General features: G+C 41.8%; 1 protein-coding gene across 1 annotated transcript in view; it reads right to left on the bottom strand.

Moving 5' to 3' along the window:
• Positions 1-25,633, bottom strand: part of sspo (SCO-spondin) — a 391,282-nt gene that overhangs the window by 117,174 nt on the left and 248,475 nt on the right. The window contains exons 62-70 of the mRNA XM_072450444.1: positions 25,464-25,589; positions 19,285-19,376; positions 17,208-17,402; positions 10,067-10,237; positions 9,210-9,465; positions 9,065-9,111; positions 5,318-5,488; positions 5,034-5,168; positions 2,322-2,458 (exon numbers count right to left, since the gene is read on the bottom strand). Coding sequence (XP_072306545.1) covers positions 2,322-2,458; positions 5,034-5,168; positions 5,318-5,488; positions 9,065-9,111; positions 9,210-9,465; positions 10,067-10,237; positions 17,208-17,402; positions 19,285-19,376; positions 25,464-25,589 — 1,330 coding nt within the window. The remainder of the gene's footprint in view (positions 1-2,321; positions 2,459-5,033; positions 5,169-5,317; positions 5,489-9,064; positions 9,112-9,209; positions 9,466-10,066; positions 10,238-17,207; positions 17,403-19,284; positions 19,377-25,463; positions 25,590-25,633) is intronic.

Genomic DNA, 25,633 nt, shown 5'->3' with positions numbered 1-25,633 from the left:
TTCTTTTTGTATGCAGTGAACACAGATTCTACAGTGCGCAAAGTACTACACTCTGCTACGATGAACGGGAGCCAGAGATAGTTATCATCATCACGGCGACGACGATAATATGCTGAACACCTGCATTATGCGCCGGACAATCGGTAACACGTGAAAAAAGAGACAGCAAAGAGGCAAAGTAATCTGATGTGATGTGTCTGTCTATGTTCCAACAGATCAACATATATTGGTGTGTGTATACTGTGTATACCGGTAAATGAAACATACATTTTTAAATTCTATACACAGGCCTGGAAAATAGAGGGAAGAAAATAAGTGACCAACTTGATGTGGAAGGTTATGAAATGTATAATGAATAATGAATAATGTATAATGTATAATTGACATGACAGTAGCTGGGAAACACAATGGCATATTATATAGCTACCGTTGTTTTCACTACCTAAGAGTGCTTTTTTATCTGCTACAACATAACTACATGCAATGTTAATGAGATTATGCATTGAGAAGGAAAGTGTACCAGTTCATATGTGTATTAGGTGTGACCAAAGCGATCAGCGGAAGGAGGTCTCTTAAGAACCCAAGCGCGAGGACGTATGGTGGTGATGTGGGCACACATTGCTGAGGGGGCACTTGGAAGCCAAGGGAGTAGGACTTTGTGCCTATGTATCTCTTTTATGGCCAGCCATGGTCATTACAAAGACCAGCATCACCCAGAACCATACCGCAAGGTCAAGAGGTTAGTGGACAGTCTGGTCCCGGTAGCACCTGATCCAACGTATTTGATTCTATTGGAAGCCCAGAGGTCCCTACAAACTGACTGATCAGAGAGCAGCGGGTTTAAGGGCCTTCCGCTTGTACTTCTATATTTCCCATCACACCGCACAAAATTATAGACAGAATAAATTGTCTGTCTGTCAAATTACAGAGATTGACCAATCTGACTCAAAATTAGGACTTGCAGAGTTGCAGCACACCACTCAAATGGTGTGGCAGACCCGTATGACAGTAGACATGTTGTTGGCCAAGAGAAAAGGAGTTTGTTCAATGTTTGAGAAATGTGCATAACCTTTTGAGTGTAAAAGTGTCATGTTAACAACAATATGAAAGACATGTTGCAAACTGAAAAGAGTAATATGTTTGGATATAAGACAGTAGACTAATGCTTTGATAAACAGGAGGGAAATGTGATAAAATGTAAATATATGATTATATTTCTGTGATGTATTTTGTCTGCATAATAGTGATATGACGATATTTGTATATTATCTGCATCATTATTCTAAGAGAAAAACAACATGTGTTCAAAACTGCATTTGTGAAGGTGTTGTAAAGATGGTGCAAAGGAATGTTTACTCCAGGGAGGGGTGTAACACCCCAGGGGAGTTAGGTAAACATTACCCATGCTTTATCTCTAAGGAAAATACCAACTGTTTTAAAAGACAAGTGTCTTGATGTGAAGTTAACCAATGAGAATGTGACCTGCCTATTTCATAATTTGTAATAAAACCAACCTGCAAGAGAAAAAACGATGCGAGACCAAGGAGGGCTATCGCGTTGCTTACAACAGCGTGATGGCCCGGCCCGACGGTTTCTCCCATGCATGCTACACAAAAGTCTGACGTTTCTGTATCGTTTCATATTCTAAGTTGAATTGTGTTCTCTGTGTGTTAAGGAATGGCATTGGTTTATGTCTTGACAAGTCCCCAATCCACTAGTGGGGATTCTGAGACTGCACCCTTCCTCGTCGTAAGGTAGGTGTGTTATATCTCACATTTTGTATTGTCCTATGGGATCCCTCGGGACATTGTTGATATTTGTCATCCAGTGCTTAAGGCACCGTCTCTGGCAGTCAGAAGGGATGAAATAGAACGAAACTACGGTTCAATGAATCCTGGATGACCACCAGAACGATCAGTCCCTCGGAATCTGCGTTGCTTGCGAGAAGAAATGGGACAGGGCTCTTGGTGTCACGTGACTATATAGCTTCGCGTGGGTCACAGAGAGGTCACAGGTGACTTTGTTGTCACAAAGTTGTTGAATTAGTTTCTCGAACTGCGCATGCGCAACAGATGATCATTCAGTGCTTAAGGCACCGCCTCTGGCGGTCATCCAGGATTCAAAGAACCGTAGTTACATCTGTAACTTCCGTTTTCTTGGCTCTTTTCCAACAATTGTGATCTAAAACTGCTGTGGGCTCAGCCATGTTTGTTTTTCTAGTTGCATTTTTTCTCGCATTTTGGTCAATTCTCTAACTGGTTTTGAGTTGTGGATATTTACCAAAACAGTATAACTGAGCCTTAGATGTGTTAAAGCCCCACCTGCTGGACAGTACCGGGTGGACACTGGCAGCCCGGAGTACAGTTGCGGCTCAGGTCCATGAGCAGGTCAGAACAGGACAATGGTCCACTAATACACTGCTTCCACTCCTGCTCAGGAGGACAAGCTCGATCATCACCTGAAAAAAGCAATTTAGAAATAAATATATTAGTATTATACTTTGTCATATTGTACATATTTAAAGATGCACTATATAGCTTTATAGGGGAGGGTGCACCAACATAGAAATGTTATCTCACTGCCTGGAATGTTCCATTTAAAGTCATTAAAGCAGTGCTGCTCAAACCTTTTCTGATGTGCCCCCTTCTAAGATAAATAATGTATATATGCGCCCCCACATTATATAACTGATAAATCCATAACAATTTTATTTTCACTTTTATTAACTGTTGCAGTATAGCAGTAACGATGAGATTTTACTATAAATGAAATTTATTTTTAGCTCAGTGAGAAGAGTGTTTTTCTTTGGTTTGTGCATGATGCCAGAGCATAATTTCTCAGAAAATATATCTTTGTGGGCTCTTCTCTTCCTCTCAACTCTCTTATCATCTCTCCTTCTATCAAGCATGGAGGGGGGCAGAAGTGCTGAGGGGCAGAGGTGAGTGGTGAGAGAAGGCCACGGAGAAAGAGCATATATACGGGCAGTGGCCACTACCGTGCCTCAAGTTTAGGTTGAGGTGTGTGTGAGATCAGGGCACAGAGATGGCCGTTTCCTTCCTCCGCAGCCCTCTCAGATTAACCCCGTGCTAGCTGTTTGTCTGTTGTTGAAACACTGTCGTCATGCGTAATGTGAGCATATTCCCCCAAACTTCTCGTGCCCCATATTATTTTTCATTTATTAAATGACAAGTGTTTTTTATTGCTCATAAATACCTTGCAGAACCTACATTCTTACTCTGAGCTGAGTGACCTCTTCATAGACCTGACAAATAACTTTGCCTGGTGATCTGTTTTTCCTCTATGGAAATAAATATGTTTTATGTATGATTACAACAAACTACAGAGCCGGATGGAGACAAGCAGGTGACAAACCCTCCATTTTAGCTACATAAAACTGAAATGCAGATTCCCCATGTTTAGTCCTGACTCTGGACACCAGCAGGAGGCCGTTCCCTGAGGTCCTCAGAGTCGGATATGGTTCATATAATTTGACATGAGATGTACTTTGGTGCTAGGCCAGGGAGCGACTAAAGTGTATTCTCTGAGCCACAGGGAGCCAGTGCAGAGACCTGAGAACAGGACTAATGTGATTGTACTTCCTGGTTCTAGTCAGGACCCAAGCAGCAGCGTTCTGGATGTACTGCAGCTGTTTTACAGCTCGTTTGGAGAGGCCAGTGAGCAGACCGTAACAATAGTCTAATCTACTGGAGACAAATGGATGGATAAATCGCTACAAGTCTGGTTTAGACACTATATTTTTGATTTTGGCAATGTTTTTTTAGATTGTAAAAAGCTGCTGATGTTATTGATTTGACGTCCCCCAGATTTCTAACTTGATTTGTAGGTTTTAGAGCAAGACTCTGGAAGTGACTGCTTGAACTTTGTTTTTGTTTATGTGGGTCAGGGTTAGGGTTAGAATGATGAAAGACGATGATTTTAGTCTGGAGAAAGTTGTTTTGCATCCATACACTGATCTGTTGGATGCAGTGACAGAGTGAAGCCACTGATCCATAGTCACCTGCCGTCAGTGAAACATACACCTGAGTGTCGTCTGCATAATTGTGATAGGACACATTTTCGCTGTGTATCAACTGACCTAACAGCAGCATGTAGAGGTTGAACAGAAGGGGTCCCAGGATTAACCCTTGTGATTCCCCACAGGTCAGGGGAATGTGGTCTAAGTACTACCTGTCTTCCAGATAGGACCTTAACTAATTTAGGGCAGTGTCAGTGAGGGTTTGCCATCAAGAGCAGTCTCGGTGCTGTGATGGGGTCTAAACCTGACTGGAAAACATCAAATGAGTTGTTTATTAATAGGAAATCAATGAGCTGTTGGTAAACAACCTTTTCAAGGACTTACTCAGTACTGCGGCATCAAGGCTGCTCTTCTTTAGAAGAGGCTTTGTGACCGCAGTTTTCCATGACATTGGAAATGTTCCAGATTGAAGCGATATGTTAACTATGTGAGTGAGTGGTGCTAACAAACTATTCAGCACACACTTTAGAAATCTGGTGGGTAACACATCGAGGTAGCCTGTAGATGAACTCAGACTGGTGACAATCTCCTGGACAGTTTTGTCAGTTACAGGCGCAAAGTGAGTCAGCTCTAAGTGTCTAGTTGGTTTTAGGGTTATTTGTTGCATTGTGGAATTTATAGGATTTTTTAATGCCCTGAACTTTGTCCTTAAAGAATAATGCAAAGTCATTAGACTTGGGTGTGGAAATTAGTTCAAAGGGCATCTTAGCTGGAGGGTTTGTTAATCTGTTTACTGTGGCAAACAGGACACGCAGGTTTTTACTGCAGCTTCCAATTATTTCAGAAAAATATCCTTCCCTAGTTCTACATAAAACTTTTAACAACACACAACTTCTCTCTGTAAATCTCTTTTTGAACCTGGAGCTTTGACTTGCGCCATTTCCGTTTGGCTCGGCGGCACTCCCTTTTCTGTGCCCTGACCGAATCATAATTTCTCCATGGCGCCTTCTGCTTAATTTAAATACAAATATGACATAGGGATAAATTTGTGTAATACCACAGGGCTGCAGGTTGCAGGCACTGAACTGTTGAGCAGTCCCGTGCGTGCGGATGGGTCCCCGGGTCCTGCTCCTGTAACCTCCTCCACATGTGACTGAGCACTGCGACCACATGCTCCACGGCTCCTTCAGACCTGAGGAAAGAGGGTTTTTTGCAAGTATTTTGCAAACAAAGAGAAACTAATGACATTGTAGTATTTGTATAAATTGGCAGCATTATAAGCAGTTGGGCCAACTAGAAGATAAATGCTCAGAGAATGATACAGAATATAGTGCCACTCACCAAAGCAAGGTTCTACGCTGCAGGTATCGATACCAACTCTTTCTCCTTGACATGGGCGACCTCCGAACTCAGGCGGAGGGTTGGTCCCAGAGCGATAGCGCCTCCTCACTCCAACATCACAGGTGCGACTGCAGCTACTCCACTGGGTCCAACCGCTCCAGCCACAGTTCACTGCCAAGATCAATAACTGTCAGTATTTAGACTGATTTAGAGCAGATTACATTTAGGCTGTAACACAGACACAACGAGCATTATATGTTTGTGTGATTTTTTTTGACCATCTGATGACAGATGGTCAAAAAAGGGATGGGTGGGAAACTATTGATTCAGACAGAGCATGACCTGTATTACTTTGTGTCAACTAGCTTGGGTGAGCAACAAGATGCTGTGTGCAAAACATCTGAAGGGTGTGACCAGCCCATGCACGTATACAACCGTGAACAGCTGCTACATTTCTGAACTGGGCCTTCTGAAGAAGGTCCCAAAGGAGCTAGAATGCTGATATCAGAGGAGGCAGAAGAGGGGAAGGACAGTGCAGACATAAGTGGCCCCTACTAACATCGCAGTATTGATGTTATGCAATAAACTAGATGACTTTAGAGGGAATGCCAGATTCTGCCACCAATACCGGGTGTCCTGCATAATGATCCAAATGGCTACAGAAGGACTTTCCGGACCAACAGAAGTACCGGGCTTCTCAACCATTTGCACTGACTGTAATTCCGTTACAAAATGAACCTGATGCACCCATATATGTGTTGGGTGATTTTAAGATAAGATAAGATAACCTTTATTTGTCCCACATTGGGGAAATTCCAGTGTTGCAACACAGATTAGGCACAGATTAGGCACAGAAACACAGATTAGACACAGAAACACAGATTAGATACAGAAACACAGATAAGGCAGAGAAACAGAGATTAAAAACAGGGCCTTCAGTCCTACACAGTCCCACCCAAATGAATCCACCTCTTATTACCGTCATTATGATGCCATGGCTCTAGACACTATACATTCAGATGGAAACGCAGTGTAACCAGGCGTCGCGTCACCTTGAAATCGACATTTGTATGAAGAGAATTGCAAGGGAAGAGTACAATACAGTACAGTTCAACTAAGTTCAATATTTCCCCAATTTTCTTAACCTTTCATTGTGCAGCTCCGTTGCCCTGCGCGCTTGTTCATTGAGCTGTTGATCCACTCGGGTGTCCCCAAAAGTTTTCCAAAGCAACATTGCTTGTAAGTGCCCAGCCGTACTTTGGAGTCTCGTTGACCAAATCGATCACTTGCAAATAGGCATTTCCAGCAGTACAGTTTGCAGTGCTTCTTGTAGCCTGTGAGCCATTGATAGCGCTCGTAGATGGAACTTTGAAAGTGGGGAACGAACCCGCCTGTGACAGGCTTTGTTGCGTCGGCGTTGGCCGACCTCTCCTTACAATGTCTAATTTTTCTTGAAAAGTTTGTTTTGAGATTGGCATTATAATTCTATCCTTGACCAAGGATAGAATTATTTTCCTCCTTCCGCCATTGTGGGTTGAAAAAACAGCTTAGTAGTACGCAAATTAATTTATTTATCAAATTCAGTTTCCTAGTTCTGAGGTTCTGCATAGACCTGTCCAAAGGACCTGCATCTCAATATTGGCGTGCATGTCTTTTGATTGGATCACCAATAGACACAAAATTTTAATTTCCATTCACTTTAAGCTACAAGCGCCCGCACTGTTGATTTTGAAGGCCTGAAGGGCGGATTTTAGACCCCTGGCAACACATGATGGCTGAATATGATTGGATAAAAGATCCAACATAAAGACCAGCCCTCCAAATCTCAACATGGGGCTGGAAGCAGTGCAACCAAGAGGAAAGCGATGAAATGAGGAGTATAACTCTTACTCTGGGGAAGAATTTAATACATATTTGTGGGAAAATATATATTTTTTAAAATTATATTCTGGTAATGTTTAGGCCAGCAGAGAAGGCCTTGCTGGTCCTGACGGCCCACTACTGCCCAACTGCCCCATCACTTAAAACTAGGAATGTCCCGATCAGGTTTTTTTGGCCCCGATCCGATTCCGAGTCATCGGATTTTTAGTATCTGCCGATACCAAGTCCCAATCCGATACTTTCTAAACACATAAAAAAAATTGACAAACGCAACATAAACCCACAATGCCCCCCTCTTTCTTAAAGGGCCAGCCAGGCTGGTAACACTAATAAGAGTAAAATGTATATCCAATCACTGATCGGGACGCAACATCCGATTTCGATCAAGTCTGAAACAACGTGATCGACATCCCTACTTAAAACCCAACTTACTTTAGCCCAATTGTGAGTCAAGCTGTGTACCTTTTTAGATTTATTCTGATGAACTCTCAGAATCTATGTTGACAAACTCATTCATTTGGGATCTGACTCTCCTATCACCGTTTGTGCGTGTATACGCATCAGTGGCACTGCCGTGAGAGCCATGATCAGCCCGGAAAACAGAAAGACACCTTGCATCCTTCTGTCTTCAGCACAAGTGTGACTGGTGAAGGATTTTAATTTGCGCAATATAGCTAAAATCTTAGCCTAAATGTTAAGCCTTGTACAGACCGCGGCGGCCGAATCGCCGGGTCGTGCGTAGCACATCATCTCTGATTGGCTGCTGCGGTGCATCTGCTGCAGAGAGCTGAACAAATCTGAACATGTCGGGCCGGCCGCTTTGGGCGCTTCGGGTGCCTCATACGCGCGCCCAAAGCGTCGAGAGCGTATGAAAACACACCAATCGCGCCGCAAAAACTAAGAAATCGCGCCGCGGGAAACGCACTATGTGCTCGACGCGCGTTTACATAGACTTTGAATGTAAACTGGACGCTTCTGCCGCCGCGGTGTGAAGACCCCTTTACACATAAATATTCATGCCTTTGTTTCTCACCATAAAAGCTTTATTAAAAGCTTTCAACCAATTCAAAATTAAAGAACTAAAAAAAGAGAGCACATTACCCAGCCTAGAGTCTAGAGTCTATTCAATCGTTTTCTGTAGAGTTTAGAATAAACTTTCAATCCTCCTCGTGACATAAAGCCAAAATTCACCTCTCAAAATACTGAATTATTTGTGGTCCCTTGAGTCTCTGAAAGCACAGTAGGCAGTAGAACGTTTATCTATTAAGTTCCTGTGCTATGGAACCAGTTCCCTGTCCGTTAATAAGGCCGACATACTCTCACAACATTTAAAACAACGCTCAGAACTTTTCTTTTTTAATTAGCTTAAGGCCAAGTCAGTTAGGAACAGAAATAAAACCCACTGTTTATAGCTACGCTGCTGTTGGAGTCACTATGCTACGGGGAGCATGGCAACAGCACCATCCTATGGTTCCTCCTACTTTCCCTAACAACATTATCCAATATTTTAGTCCTCTAAGGACATTGTCTAAGGGGATGTTCCGGGGGCTATGGTTAATCTCTCTCTTATTGACAAATGGACAAAAGCTGCTAAAATTACCAATAATTTTGGAAAGTCCTTTGAGGCAACTGCTGTTGTAATTTTGAGCTTTGCAAAAGATAAACTGAACTGAATCTGCTTTTTTCTGTTTTGTTTTGACTTGAGTCCGCGTTTTGTCTTGATCAATCATCTGCTCCGGGAGCCAAAAGTGAGCAAGAATGCCTTTGCATCCCTTAAATGGGCTGGTAGAGTTCACTTACAATAGTGGAGACACTTCAAAGTGAACAAGTGGAAACGTGGCTTATGTAGAGTATGACATCACTTACCAGGGCACTGGGCTGTTCCACACTGCATTTCTCCATTAGTGCATGTGCTGGATGAATCAAATGGAAAACAACACGTGAACATTTAATTAAAAATTGTAACAAAAACAATGCAAATAATAACTAGGCAAACAGTTTGTAAGAGTACCAGTTGTTACAAGCATCATAGGGATGTGAGGTTCCTGCGAGGAAGAACTCTCCTTGGTGGTAACACGGGCAGCTGGCTAAAGGCACACATGTTCCATTGTAGAGGTAGAAACCCTGAGCGCAGTAACAGCCATCATAACAGGTGGTGGAACACTCCACCTGAGCAGAAGTCATGTCCAAACAGATCCGAGGGCATGCGCCGCCCTGAGCCTTGCACTCTGCTGTGGTCAGGTACACCATGCCCTTTGGACACACATCTGAGGAGCAACAACAAGAAATGCACTTGGAGCAACAGCAACATATAACATAGGCAAAGCTGCATCCACTCATCTATTTATCTATTTAGAAGCGTCAAGCTACACCAGAGACATCAAAACTGCAACGCAAGTTTGTGTATCTACACACCGTTTAGAAATCAAACAGTTTTATATTGCTTGCATATTCAGTGTTGGTCAGAAGAAGTAAGTTTCAAAATGACACAAAACTTGGAAAGAGTTATATTTTTCCAATTTGACAACACCTTCCTACGTCTTTTTCAATCAAGAATCATTCCACAAGTTCCTAGAAGTGATAAAAATGCCATGAATATCTTTGAGATAATGTATTTTGAAATAGCATTAGCAGTTTATTTTGACTCTTTCCTGTGTTTCCCTGCTCAAAAATATGGAGATATTCAGTTGACGCTGAAAATGTTGAACTCAAGCCTAATTTACATTGTCCGACCGGTTATAAATAAAAGCGATTCCTTCGTGCACTCTGCGCTGCTTCACTTCTGCGCTTAAACGCTGTTAATTCTTTGGTGTAAATTGGGTGTGTTCATGTGTGAGACATAGTGTGTTACTAGCAGTATGTCAGCACCTGAGCAGGGGTGGGCGTTGCAGTCTCTGGTCTGGATATGAGGGCCTGGACAGTTCTCTCCTCCGTACTGGGCTGGTGGAATTTTACAGAATCTTTCTCTGGTTTGAACACCAGAGTCACAGTCTGAGGAACACTGAGACCAAGGAGACCACGTGGACCACCCGCCATTTACTGGAAACAGACAACCATTTGCACAAATATTAGTTCATGCACTTTGGTGTGGTTTGACTTAATATCATGTGCCTTCACAATAAAACCCTCTGGAGTCTAAAGGGACTTTTTGGTTAAATTCCTCACTTGTTTTTTTGTTTTAGTTTTTCTGCTTGTTAAAAATTACCTACCTCTAAGGTACAATCTGCCCCTTTTAGGGTGTCTAATGAAGTGGGGCAGGGCAGAATATTGTCTACATTTTTGTCAATGCTTTAAGGGAATAATAGAGGATTTTTAGCCAAGTTGAGAACTCAAGCAACTGTTAGTCCCTTTTTTTAAAATGCGCACAGTGTGCCGCACACTCACCCCCACTCGTGTTCTTTCCAAGAGGCCGCCTACCATCAAACCTTATGTGTGAGCACGCAACAGCCCAGCTGCTACACATGCGTGTGCGTTTGTTTATTAGCTCTTGTCTCTGCAGATTTCCGTCTCTTCTGAGCTCTAACTCAGTCTTTCTCTGTCGTCATTTTTGTACTGTACCCTGAAGGAACTCCCTAAACACACACCAGCAAAGCAACCACGCAGGCACAGCCAGGAAAATGTGCTGTTATCCTGGAAACGAGGCTGCAGGTGTGCAGTAGCACGCAAGGAATTATTGACATGAGGGAGAACTACTCGGCTGTCCACGCCACGAGGAAATGAGCATCAGATTGCACGCCAAAAATCCTCTGTTATTCCTTTAAATTGCGGAACAGGCTGTTGAGTTGGTACCAAAAATGCATCCGCCTGTCTGTCCGTCGGATCCCTCCTTCACTATGGAATGCCTTGAGGTCTCTGGGACAGTGTCCACATTGTTAAATCTGTTCTCACTGTCGCCCTTCGAGGCAACCACTGTTGTGATTTTGGGGGTCACAAAAATAAATTGAATTTAATTGAAAATTATAAACTATTTAATGTACAATAATAATAGTACTTAAGCATTTTTCTGTTCATATGGTGCTGGCTTACAAGAGCTGTTACTGGTGTGCTTCCACTATGGATCAGATTATGACATCCGATACAATGCTAAGAAAAGTTAAACAAAAAGTAGGATTCTAAAACTCATCATACCCCGACTTATTTTTGTCTGGTTATAGACTGAATTTTCTGCAGACCGATCTAATGACAGAGATCTTTATAGACAGTCGAATGCTCTAATGACAAGCTAATACGCTGATCCGACAGTTTAGTGCATGCTCACAGCCAGTTAAATTAAAAGTTAAACTCAGCGGATTGCGTTTCCATTGCAAGGGCCCGGCTCACAGGGGTCTAGTACATGGGCAGCTGACGTCACCCAAACATAACCAATGTTTCCTTGTATATAAAATCTAAATAGTACCCGAATCATACTCTTTCTTCTTAAGGCCAATCTCAGTGATTCATAAAAAAACATTTAGTAATTCAAGTTTGTAGTGGATACACCACAGGCCACCCCAATCCGCTCCAAAGCAGACGAATCGAAACGCGTCTTAACAAAGCCAGGGTTTATGCTAGAGAGTTGGGGGAGGGCTTGCTTTAAAGCTTTAAGATTAATTCTGTAGTTTACAATAAATAACATGCATTTGTTGTAATTCAAAAGATGTGCGCAGTTAACCTGTTACCATCCGCCTATTTTGCCCTGTGCACAATGGTTGGACATGCCCTAATGGCATTGCTTATTAAAAGAGGATCTTGATGCATCATTAGAAAGTTTAGGCCTTCTAGTTTCTGCAGATGTGCATATATTGCATAACTTACACTACAGAAGCCCAAACAGTCAAAATACATCATTTTTTAATTTGTAAAGGTCCTATGCAAGACATACTTCATTGTGTGCTTATGTTGTTCACTGTACATGCTGTTTATCTTGTTGGCAACAACTGTGTAAAGTTACAGATCTCTAGAAATAGGCATTTTGGTGCTGTTGACCATTTTGTATCAAAAAGTATATTTGAAACAAGTTATCCAAATTTGTGCCAACTGTGCCAAACTGTTTTACTACAATTTTAGCTCCTCAGTCTGAAACAATGTATGTGAAAATGTGTAAATATGAGTTTACTCATGAATTTCTCATAGAGGAGAAAATGTGTATATATATATATATATATATATATATATATATATATATATATATATATATATATATATTAATGATGTTAAAAAAAATGTATTTGTATAATAATACATGAATCTAACAAAATAGCGTAGAAAAGGCACAAGGAACAAGACCAGAAAACGTGGTGTGTAAAGTCTTGTCGCCTCACGCCGGAAAGACTGGCTCTTCACTGCTTTCACACCGGAAATCCTAAAACTCACCCACCGTTCGAAAGCTTGGCTCATTGGCTAGAATAATGTCAATCAAAATGTTCTACGTCACTGTTTTGGTGAGCTAACAAAGCAGAAAACAACAACGGCCGCAAGTAAAATCACCGCGATGGCAACTCAAATAATTTTTCGGAGGCTGTTGAATCTGAACTTAAAAACTTGTGGATGGTCTCATTCTGTAGCTAACAGTGTGAGGAAAACATTGATACCAAACACCATATGTGACTGACCGAGGAAAAAGCAGTTACAAGTCTCCCCGGAGACATTTTGAGTTATTCACAGATTCTGAAAGTGTGAATTCAAAGCTTTCCAATGATGTCTCACTCATGCACATCTGATCATTTTTGAGTAAGTTGTGGTCATTTGAATGTATACAACTTTGAATTCCTCTTACTGAGAAAACTGCCTCTAAAGATTCTCACCTGAGTGAGCCCAGAGTCACAGGGGGGCTCATTTGCATCTCATTGAGATAAGCCCTCTCCCTGTCACACTGACACCACCTTCCCCTACAGCTGTCACTAAAGACTCAAGAGGAGTGTTAATGATGTGAACTGGAATCTAATCAGAATTAGAAGTTACTATATTAAAATGGAAATACTTGGATTACAAAAGGCCCTGAATAGCATCAAAGAATCAGAATCAGAATAGGGTTTATTGCCATTTGTCGATAAACATAATTCACAGGTGATTCAGTGCAACACAAACAACAAAACGTTGAACACTGAGCACTAAACAGCATGTAATGTACATAATGAAATATAAAGGTATAAAGTTATGTAGTGCAATAGGATAGATGGGTCTGCCTGTCAATGTTCAGTCCAGGTGGGACCAGGACATGGAGATTGTCAACCGGAGGCAGAACAGCTGAATTGCGTAGTAGCTGAGCCCAGAGCGCGCGCTTCGCCTCTTCGCTCAGAGCGCGGGTCTCCTCCTCGCTGAGAGCGCGCATGTACAGTGTATCTGTAGAAGACAGAGGGAGAGACGGAAGGAATTAGATGAAGACAATGTGACATTTGAAGAAACATATCTTAAGCAGAACAGAGAGCAGCACTGAAGTTTTGCCAGGCTAATGTTTACACATTACAGTAGTCAATTAATATAAACTAACCTCAGTGATGTCTTCCAAAGTGTCAACCCTGGTCTTCATGTATGCTTGCTTGATAAGTCCAAAGCCACAATCAGGGGAGAAAGTGCGTCGCTTCCTCGCTCAGAGCGCGCGCTTCGCCTCCTCGCTCAGAGCGCGCGCGTACAGTGTATCTGTAGAAGACAGAGGGAGAGTTTAAAAAACACTCTTAATAGAATAACTCTTATAAACAAAATCTCCTATAGACAGAACCTCTCATTTCTCAATAAGGAATGGAGGGGAAAATAAAGATAAAATAAAAACAGCTAGCGCAAGACAAAATGATACTAATAATAATGGTAGAAATATAGCCGCAAGCGGCAATGATCGGCCCTCGCCACGCCGCAAGAGGAGGGGGCGCTAACGCGCCCCAATTGTCCTTTTAGTACGCCTACTGCTGAATCTGTGACGCTGTCACATCTTCTCCTTTGTTTTACCATTCAAAAAGCAATTTTATTTAGAATTCTTGGCAAAATGTGCGGCTTTGCCGCACAGACACCGTGACTCTTTGAATAAAAATGTGGATAACTTTTGATGGTCCACCACTGAAGATGAGTCTCACCAAATTTCACGTTGATAGGGCTGACGCCCTGGGAGGAGTTTGTGAAAGTCTAAAGTGTAAACATGTTCTGGCGATTTCCCCATTGGAATAACATGGGAGGTTTTGGTCATCGCTACGGCAAAGCCGTAACAATTATGACATGGGTCTCATTGACTTTTTTGATCAGGATGCCAAAATTGAGTTGTGTGTCAAATTTCATATAATTTCGCAAAACTATACATTTAACCTCCATATAAAATCTGTAGGGGGCGCTGTGGTGCCAAATTCATTTATTTCACTTCAAGTAGGTTTAGGGCAAAGAGTTTAACAACTGATTCTAATTTGACGCAATTCGGACTTTATCTGTGCAAACGGCAGAAATGTTAAATTTGGGAGATTTCTGAAATTCTAGCTACAGTTTGCGGCTTCGTCGCACAGAGACCGTGACAGGTATCAATGTAATTTGAATAACTTTTGATGTCCCACTCCTCAGTAGCATTTTCACCAAATTTCAGCTTTTTAGGGCCAACGCCCTGGGAGGAGTTCGTAAAAGTAGACGTTTGGAAAAACTCCCGAGTCATGCTTAGCCATTTTTGAACCAATATGGCCGACATTTGGTTGGGTGGACGGCGTTGCCGTAATAATATTTTTTACTTCTCTTGTCACCATCTACCTCTGCGCCAAATTTCATGATTCTAGGATCAGATTTTTTTTGGGTCATTTCCTATCTCAATGCATTTTTGGTACATTTGGGGGCGCTGACGCGCCAATTTTTTTTATTTTAGAAAAGGGAAATAGCCAGAATGTAGAGAGGCACCATTTTTAGAGGTGTGCAAATTTTTGTGACTTTTCGTCAATGTTCACTGGGTGAAAAATAGGGGGGTTGGTCCCGAGAAGAAGAAAGAAGAAGAAAGAATAATATTCTGATGCGAAAACAATGTTTCCCATTTTTCAAATATCATAAACTATACATTTTCGGAAAGCGCGAGCGCTTTCCTACTTCATGGTGTGGGTCCCTGGTCACTGACGGGTACTTTCGTTAATTTTGAGTGGGCTCCGCCCACTTTGTGTTTTTGGCCCTCTATACAGTAATAATGTTCAATTTTTGCATTACATGCTTATATGCACGGAACATGCAAGAGATGGGGAACGTATTCGTGAGCTACTTAGCGCAAATGAGTGCTTTATAAGGGGATGACGACCGCGAATGTAAGGTGCTCGTTTAGTGCGCACTTTTGCACGGGCTTCGCCCGTTTACAACGGTAATGTTCCATTTTCCTACTACTAATTAGTATGCACGGGGCGTGCGTGAGTGAACGAGTGCGTTAGTGAGTGTTTGGAAGTGCGCACTTTCGCAGCCGTGCTTCGCACGGCCTTACGAGATTAATAGGCCTCTCGCCAGCTTGTGGCGCTCGGGCCTAATAAACACTATTTACATCAGTTATATGCACCTGAATGTGACATTATTGCGTGTGATAAAGAAATTTATGTCTATTCATACTGTATAATTGCTATTCTGCATTTGCACTTTATTGTACATTTAATAAAGTGAAGGTAAGTAAATGATGTGTAATAAATAGTACCTGCTGTGCAAAGTCGAAGCTGTAAAGGAGTTTGAAACGAGCTAACGCGGCAGTAAAAAACAGTAAAAAACCACAAAGATACAGACATTATACCATCCCAAAACAGCTAGTTTCAAGAGACTACGTGATGTTAATTATTCAGAAACTGGTCACATTAAATTCAAGCCCGTATTTGTTATGCTGAAGCCAGGAACAAAGAACAGGCCCGGTGCTAGCTTGGAACGTAGCAAGCTAAAGCGGCTAACGCGGGCTACAGTAAAAAACAGCAAAAAACACGAAGATACAGACATTACACCATCCCAAAACAGCTAGTTTCAAGAGAGTACGTGATGTTAATTATTCAGAAAGTGGTCACATTAAATTCAAGCCCGTATTTATAACGTAGAGTGCACTGAAGCAGCATGTTAGCTTAGCATTGCTCTGTCTCGAGGCAAAAGTGACGATGCTAAAGCAACACAACACAACACAGCAAGCAATACTTTAGAGTAAAAGTACCTCAGTTCCGTTGCAATGTAGTCCAGGGAATCATCTCTGGAGAAAGTCTGGAGTCTCTGAGAGGATAAAACACGGCCTCTCCCCCAACTGCATGAGGAGCATGAACAGTACATGGAGGACAGCTGTAGCCATGTGGTTCGCAGCTGATTGGTGGAAAAATGTCAACAGTACGTGCTGAAAAAAGGGTAACGCCCCCGCGCTGCACACAAAAACTACCCATTTTTAACAGCTTAATGTGTACTTTTAAGGTATTGAATACTGTTATCTGAAGCACGGCGGGGCTCCTTTATAACTTCAACTTTCACATAATGCAAAAATGAAATGAAAATCACAAATTTGGGGAAAAAAACCTAAAAACCGGTTTATCTCAGTTTCACCGAGGCTGACATGTACCGGCATTTACGCTGCTACGTCACATATTATGAACTCAAACAGGTCATTTGTTATGGACAGAGAAATGTTAGTTGTGAACAATCTGGACAATTTCTTCAAATGGGATTACTTCAGGAAAAATACAAGTGGATATTGTTTTTTTGTGGACTCCTACGGACAGAACGAGTACAGCTACAGATGGTTTGAACGCCGTTGAGTCCGTCATAAACAGCAAGGTAATACATGTGTTAGGAAAAGTTGAGATTTTATCACAAACTATTAGTAATTGCTTATTGGGGCGTATTATTCAATGTAAATCAAGGACATGTTCGTTTTGTTGAGAAAATAATCTTATTTAAAATGATGTATTGCTTGCTGTGTTTGATAATGAAAAATAAGAGTGATTATGCAATAGAGCTTCTAAAGTCCTGTTTTCGCCCACGCGTGCGCTGCAATTGTGCAACACTTTTCTGTTGCATCTGACAAGTGTAACTCTAAGTATTTTAAGCAAAGCTTAAATTCAATGACATATACCTGGGCAGCGGAAGGTGTTGCAGGGCTCTTGTTCCTCAGTGTCTCCTTCACAAGAGCTCTGTGTGTGGTTCAGAGAGCCGGTGGTGTGGTTACAGCTGCGGAACCTACGTCTGACACCTACATCGTCCACGTGACTGAAGCAGGTCTTACTACATTCTGACCAGGGTGTCCATTGACTCTGTCCGTCAGGGATGCCTGTGCTCAAAAGGACAGTACATTTACATACATTAAGAAAAAAAAAAGTAAAAGTTTAATTGTTCAAACCATTTACTTTAAATTGACTAGCATTTGAAGGCACGGTATCCTTTTTGGTTACTCATCCCTCAATATCTATCCTACAAATTTGTTACAAATGTAAAACATACTGTAAATCATCGAGGCTTGTTGCATTGTAAAAAAATAAATACAAATCCCAAGTAGAATTTAAGCCTTAGCCCAGCAGTTGGTTTGTGGCATACTCTAATTTGAACACCCTGAGATTTTGCAAGTTCTCCCACTCATAAATTATGGAAGGGTCTGAAATTTTCATCGTAAGTGCATTTCCACTGTGACAGACGGAAACTTCCTTAAAGCACATTGTATGTTTTTTTTTTTTAATTAATTGATGTGTATGTTATTGCTGCAAATAAGTATTTGAACACCTGAGAAAATCAATGTTAATATTTAGTACAGAAACCTTTGTTTACAATTACAGAGGTCAAACGTTTTCTGTCATTCTTGACCCATCTTGTGCTCTGACTGAGGGAAGGTGGTTGATGCTCAAAATCTCACAATACACAGTCCCATTAATTTTCTCCTTAAAACGGTGCAGTCGTTCTGTTCCCTGTGTAGAAAAGTACCCCAAAGCATAATGTTTCCCCCATTCTTCACAGTAGTGATCTTGGGGTAAATAAAAAATTGTCACATTTTTTCTGTCAAGATACTCAAAGAGCTTTACATCAAGGAACCAGCCACGTATTCACACACACACATTCACACACAAGATGTTCACAGATACTGGGGGTAAATTGGATTAACTGCTAACCTGCGGGCCAGTGGATCTGACTGCTCCACCAGGAGAGACCGGTATTCGAACCGCCGACCTTCGGATCAAACGAAGAGCACTCTACCACTGGTACTCATTCTTTTCCAAAAAAGTTCTATTTTGGTCTCATCTGACCACATAACTTTCTTCCATGACTCCTCTAGATCATCCAGATGGTCATTGGCAAACTTCTGACTGGCCTGGACAGTCCCTGTTTCCTTGCTGACTTAAGCAAGGGAACATTCCCTGCGATGCATGATTTGAAATAATGAGGCGTTTTGTTTTTACTGCTAGTAACCTTTGAAACTGTGGTCCCAGTTCTGTTCAGGTCACTGACAATCTCCTTCAGTGTATTTCTGGGGTGATTCCTCACCTTTCTTATCATCATTGATACCCCTTCTTGCAAATCTTGAATGGAGCCCCAGTCCAAATTGACAGTCATCTTTAGCCTCTTCCATATTCTCACAATTATTCCAACAGCTAATCTTTTGTCACCAAACTGCCTGCCTACTTCAAAAGAACAATACTATTTCTGTTAAGTAAAAGACCTATACGAGTCAGATGATGATGAGAATAAAACAATATCTAGAGGAGTGGTTCTTAACCTGGGTTCGATCGAACCCCAGGGGTTCGGTGAGTCAATCTCAGGGGTTTGGCGGAGGTCAAGCCACACATCCGACTCATATGATTTGTGATGACACGCCCCGCTTTGTATATCTGTGCTGGAGGGAATTTGGTGCACTCAGTAGTCGACTTGAGACGTCTTGTGATTTCTTTCTTAATATTTTAAACTGAATCAGAGCCCACCTTTCTGGGTAAAGTCTTGGCACCAGTTGATGCACAGTTCATTTTGTGCACCAGTAAAATAAATATCTATGTTTTTAATTTGAAAAAATCATATCTTATTTTTCCAATTAAGAAGGGTTCGGTGAATGAGCTTATGAAACTGGTGGGGTTCAGTACCTCCAAAAAGGTTAAGAACCACTGATTTAGAGTAAAGCAAATGTTTTCCACTCAGAAGATCTGGTGCAGCGTTGGAGAGTTGCAGCCTACCGTCGGCACAGGGAATCAAGCAGCGACGGGCCTGGGTGGAGTCTCCAGGACAGGGTTGAACGTGAAGCGCCCCTGCAGGAACCACCGGAGACCTAAGGACACACATATATATGTGTTATCCAGAGTAAATATGCTTAACTCTAGATAACTCTTCAAGTTAACTCTTTTCAAAACTTCTTTTTGTTTTTTGAAACAAGATATACAAACGTGGAAAAAAAAAAAAACATGACGAAAGAAAAACAGACATAAATCAAAAGACATCCCACAAATCAATAAAAACTACAATACAACTGACCCCGAACAAATGTCCCACTTTGCCCAGTCCGTAAAATTGGTCCAGTTTCAAATTGAGTCTGAATGTGATTTTTTTCCATTTGTCGAATGTCCATTATTATGTCTGTCCAGTAAATGATTGTCGGTGTGTTTTGTGTCAACCATTTTTTTGTGGTTGCCTTTTATGCTGCAACCAGGGGAATGTTCCAGAGATAGCTGCTGGTTGTATCCATGGCAGGAGTCCTGAGGCCAAAATGCATTATTCTGAAATCCAGTAGAATGGTGATGTCAAAAATTTTCTTTGGCTCTAAGGCTTTGGTAATCTCAGCCCAATACTTGTAAACAATAGGACAATCCCAAAACACATGATAGTGGTTTGCCTTCTGGCTGCCACATCCTCTCCAACAGTTGGCATTTCCCTGTGAGTAATGGGCACTTTGACTCGGGGTTATGAAGAAAAAAGGCACATTCTTCCAACAGAATTTCCTCCAAACACGTGATCCTGTGCTTCTCCAAAGTACATATACTTTCCTATTCTTCATCAACCAGAATAAAGTGACTCTCTCTTTCCCATTTACCCTTAATGTAGTAAGTAGAGTGACTGTCCAGATTGTTAATACATTTATACAGTTTAGATATTATTTCCTTTGAAAGTTCAGATTTATAAACTTAAATAAATGTTTTAGTCAAAAGGCTATGGTGGTCATCATTCTTTTTCATTTCTGGTTACAATAATTCCTTATCTGTAAAAAAGTTTTTTTCAACTAATCAAAGTTCTTCAAATGATTCTCCTTTACAATTTGGTAAAAGACCTTCATACCTTTTGTTGTCCAGACTTTGAATCTTGAGTCTGTGCTGTTAGCTGTGAAATTTTGATCGTAAGCAAGCCAGTTTAACATTTTAACATCTTTGTTAAGTATTGATTAGCTCCTTCCATGCTGTAAGAAAATATTTCACCCAAGGGTTCTCCATCCCCCCAAATGACTCAACTGCTTGTCATCTGCCAGTAAGGCCTGTATGGGAACCCCCGACACAACCCTCAGAGGCAATGTGATTTTGGGTGTTACAAAAACAAATTCAATTGAATTGAACATTAATTTCAATATTTTTCCATTGAGCTTCATATTGGAAGCATCCCAAAGGATGGGTGGAGAAATTTCCCTGGTATAATTTTCCTCCGGATAAGTCTTGATATTGTTGGACATTCTTTCCTTAAACAAAGGGTCATTAAGCAGGCTGGCATTGAACCGCCACAGTGTCTTTCTTTTTGAGAGTAGCATGATCATTTAGGTCAATTGTGTATATATGCGCATATCTGCTTTGTTTTTTTTAGATTGGTCTTTATTGAGAACAAAAAAGTAATCTATTCTAGAATAGATTGTATGCAGATTAGAAAAATGGGTACCGTATTTTCCGCAATATAGGGCGCACTGGATTATAAGGCACACTGACTAAAGAATGGTTTATTTTCGATAATTTTTCATATATAAGGTGCATTAAAGGCGCAATGGACGTCTGGACGAGGCTGCAGGTGAGCGGTAGGTGCATTTTATGATTGATACGTGGCAGGACTAATTGTCAGTCCACGAGGAAATGAGACTCAGATTTGGGTAAAAAAAATCGTCCATTCAACCTTTAAGCAAAACAAAACGTGTACCACAAAAAATCGGGTCAGTAAGCACAACCAGAATTAATCCATATATATGGCCGACTGGGTTTTAAGGCGCATTGTCTTTTTTTGAGAAAATTAAAGGCTTTTAAGTACGCCTTATAGTGCAGAAAATATGGTATATTGGCGCGCCCTTCATTTCCCTCCATATGTCAATCAATCCTACATTCTTCAACAAGATACGGAATCGTTCCTCCATCTCTTTGAGTTTGACATGTCTAATTTAGGCTGAATGCAAAGATTCCAATCACCACCACAAATTAGAGTTCCCTCAGAGTGGTTTGCAATCAGGTCCATGACATTAGCATAGAAAGTAATATCACTCCCTGGTGGAGCGTATACAATCAAAAGAGTAAAAACCTTTCCGTTTATAATCCCCTTAACCAGTACATATCTGGCGTTAAACGCCAAACCGTAGCGCACCGTGAGCTTCCCGTCTACAATAGGTTTGCTCCCCTCAGCGATCACAAGCCCGCTGAATGGACTTGTAACACTCTAGTAATTTGAAGTTCAACAGTTAGAGACGTGAAGCTAACAGCTACTGCTCGCATTAAGTGTTACCCAGGGGCCTGAATGGGGGACATCAAAGGAAATCTAAGGCAAATAGATGCGGTGTGTGAATTGGCAAAGTCGATGTCAGATACCGTAATATTTTCTGGTCCCCTGCCCAATCGGATCAATACTGAATTGTACAGCCATCTAGTTGGTGCCCTCAAAACAAATAAATAAGCATATAAAATGTGGACTGCTAAACATTAGATCAATTTCCTCAAAATCAGTTTTAGTTAATGAATGAATTAGTGACTATAACATAGATTTTCTAGCTCTAACTGAAACTTGGCTTCAACAAGATGATTATGTCAGACTAAATGAGTCCACCCCACCCACCCCTGTTTTCTTTCAGACCTCCAGGAGCACAGGCCGAGGTGGTGGTGTGGTAGTGATCTTACACTCAAGCCTACTCACAAGTCCTAAAATTAAAAAATACATTTCACACATTTGAAACCAAAAAGGAGTTTTGTTCATAGTTATCTACCAACCTCCTGGTCCCTATTCAGTTTTTAACAGTTTTCTGACTTTACATCAAACTTAGTGTTAGCCTGGGATAAAATAGTTATAGCTGGAGTCTTTAATATCCACGTGAACGTGAGTGATAACTCTCACAGTAATGCCTTCAGCGCCTTGTTAGATAGCATTGGTTTCACTCAAAATGTAAATAAACGACTCACAGTCATAAGCACACTCTGTATCTTGTCCTAACGTATGGAATAGAGATTAGTGACCTCATTGTCTTCCCTCAAAACCCTATATTGTCAGATCATTTCCTAATTACCTTTCAGTTTATTCTTAAAGATTATCCCCACCCGAGATTGCCCTCTCCGGGTGGGTGGGGAGTCCTTGCCAAGTGGAGGAGTTCAAGTATCTCGGGGTCTTGTTCACGAGTGAGGGAAGGATGGAGCGTGAGATCGACAGACGGATCGGTGCAGCGGCTGCAATGATGCAGTCGCTGCATCGGACTGTTGTGGTGAAGGGGGAGCTGAGTCGAAAGGCAAAGCTCTCTATTTACCGGTCGGTCTACGTTCCTACCCTCACCTGTGGTCATGAGCTTTGGGTAGTGACCGAAAGAACAAGATCGCGGATACAAGCGGTCGAAATGAGTTTCTTCCGGGGGGAGCTTGGAGTAGAGCCGCTGCTCCTCCACGTCGAGAGGAGCCAGCTGAGGTGGCTCGGGCATCTGTTCCGGATGCCTCCTGGACGCCTCCCTGGGGAGGTGTTCCGGACATGTCCCACCGGGAAGAGGCCCCGGGGAAGACCCAGGACACGCTGGAGAGACTATGTCTCTCGGCTTCTCTCGGCTGGCCTGGGAACGCCTCGGGATCCCCCCGGAGGAGTTGGAGGAAGTGTCTGGGGAGAAGGAAGTCTGAGAGTCCCTGATTAGACTGCTGCCCCCGCGACCCGGCCACGGATAAAGCGGAAGAAGATGGATGGATGGATTATCCCCACATAATAAAGTTATAATGAAAAGGGCAATATCCAAAAAATCTATCTCAAAGTTCAAAGAAATTATAGAGCCAATATACAGTGACATGTCATGTGATCCTGCTGGGAAAAGTCCCAGGGTAAGTGACCAATTTGTATGAATTCCTTGAAGTCTGCACTTGATGCTGCAGCTTCGTTAAAACAGAAGGTCATTAGGCAAAAAAGGCGCCTCCCCATGGTACAACGAAGAACTGCGTTCACATAAACAAAGAGTTAGAAAGTTGGAAGGATCATTTCGTCGCTCCCACACAGAAGAATCCTTAAAAGCGTGAAAAAGCTGCCTACTGTCCTATAAGGCCCAAACCAGATACTATTCAAATCTAATAGAAGTTAACAAAAGTAACACTAGATTTATTTTCAGCACTTTTGCCAGGCTAATAAACTCTCACAGCGCAGTGAAGCCCTCAATCCCAGCTTCTCTCAGCTCTGATGATTTCCTCCTATTTTTTAACAATAAAATAAAATCAATCAAAGATAGATTAGATTAAATTACTCCAACTATTAGCCCTGAACTTGCCCAAGCTGTAAAACTAATGTCCCATATAAATCCATCTGTAAATTTAGAAAGGTTCACAGCTGTTGATCAAGCAGAGATAACCTCAGCCATTATGTCCTCTAAAACCTCAACTTGTATCCTAGACCCGATTCCAAGCAGACTCCTCAAAGACATTCTCCCCCTAATTATAGACTATTCTTAATATAATAAATACTTCACTAGAAAGTGGTTAAACTCCTTTTGAAAAAGCCTAACCTAGATCCTGATGTTTTGGCAAACTACAGACCTATTTCAAATCTCCAGCCCCCCTTTGTCTCTAAAATCCTTGAAAAAGTTGTAGTAAAACAGCTTTGTCGCCACCTACAGGACAATAACTTATTTGAAGTTTTCCAGTCAGGGTTCAGAGCCCACCACAGCACTGAAACTACACTAGTTAAAGTCACAAATGATTTGTTATTAGCTGCTGACGATGGACTGGTCTCAATCCTGGTTCTGTTGGATCTCAGCACAGCGTTCGAGACCATTGACCACAACATTCTACTGCAGAGGTTAGAGTGTGATGAAGGTGTCGGAGGAACAGCCCTCAGCTGGTTTAAATCCTATTTATCTGATAGGTACCAATTTGTCAATGTAAACCAGAGCTCCTCATCTTGCTCTAAAGTAACCTATGGTGTGCCTCAGGGTTCAGTACTTGATTCAATTATGTTTACAATTTATCTGCTGCCGTTAGGTAACATTATCAGAAAGCATACAATTAACTTCCACTGCTATGCAGATGACATTCAGCTGTATTTATCAATGAAACCCGATCAGAGCGATTAAGTAGACAGACTTAGTGCTTGTGTGAAGGAGATAAAAGCCTGAATGACACTTAACTATCTGCTTCTTAACCCTGAAAAAACCAAGTCATTGTGCTGGGCCCTAAACATCTACGAGACGCTTTATCTGAGCAGATAGTCACACTGGACAATGTCTGTGTAGCCTCCAGTTCTACTGTAAGAAACCTCTGAGTCTCAGTTGACCAGGAGCTCTCATTTAAAGCACATATAAATTTCCATTTGCACAATATAGCCAAAACCTGAAGAAAGCGATGTTGAACTTGAAAACTTATCCATGCATTCGTAACATCTAGATTGGACTACTTCTCCAATAAATGAACAAAACACCAAGACGTCTGTTTATTGTCGTCATCCTGGTGTAAAAGCAATGAGAATAAAGAAGTAATGCCAACAGACCAGCTTCAAGGCAAGACCGAGTGCATGCATCCAAAGCACTACTGGTGCTCATGCTCTTAGGTGGAGATGTACACCTCAATCCTGGTCCGGGTCACAGGCAGCTATGTGAAGCAGGTGAGGCCTGACACCGATGGAGAGGCGCAGAACTGCATATAGCAGAACTGCATGGAGTAGCACAATGGTCGGATCACCTGTTGGCATTACGCCAGGAACTATCGGAACATCTGTACTTAGAACCACTTGGAAATATACAACCGCAGCCGAACTGGCGAGTCGCTCGGCCTGAAACTTTAACTCCCAGTTAAATAAATAAAAATAAATGAACTATATTTAAATACATAGTTTGGATAGTGAGGATGAGAACAACCACTTTGAAGTTACAATGTCCCATATACATCTAAGGATGCAAGTTCCATCCATCCAGACACACTCAGAAACAAACAAACCTGAGTTTGCCCACACTTACCTGAAGCGCTGCTGCAGTCCCAGTCCACACGTCACACCACACGGTGTCCATGACGACCAGGATGACCAATGACAGCTCTGGTCACAGCTGCTGGTATTACACTTGACCCGCCCATCTCTGCACAAACTGAAGAGAAAAAAAGTTTAGCTGTACAAGTCAGGTACATGAGA

This window comes from Eucyclogobius newberryi, unplaced genomic scaffold (assembly GCF_026437365.1).
Source record: "Eucyclogobius newberryi isolate DKJ021-1_F unplaced genomic scaffold, fEucNew1.0.hap1 SCAF_18, whole genome shotgun sequence".
Lineage (NCBI taxonomy): Eukaryota > Metazoa > Chordata > Actinopteri > Gobiiformes > Gobiidae > Eucyclogobius > Eucyclogobius newberryi.
The sequence above is the reverse complement of the archived record's forward strand: the minus strand, read 5'-3'. Positions and strand labels throughout refer to the sequence as shown.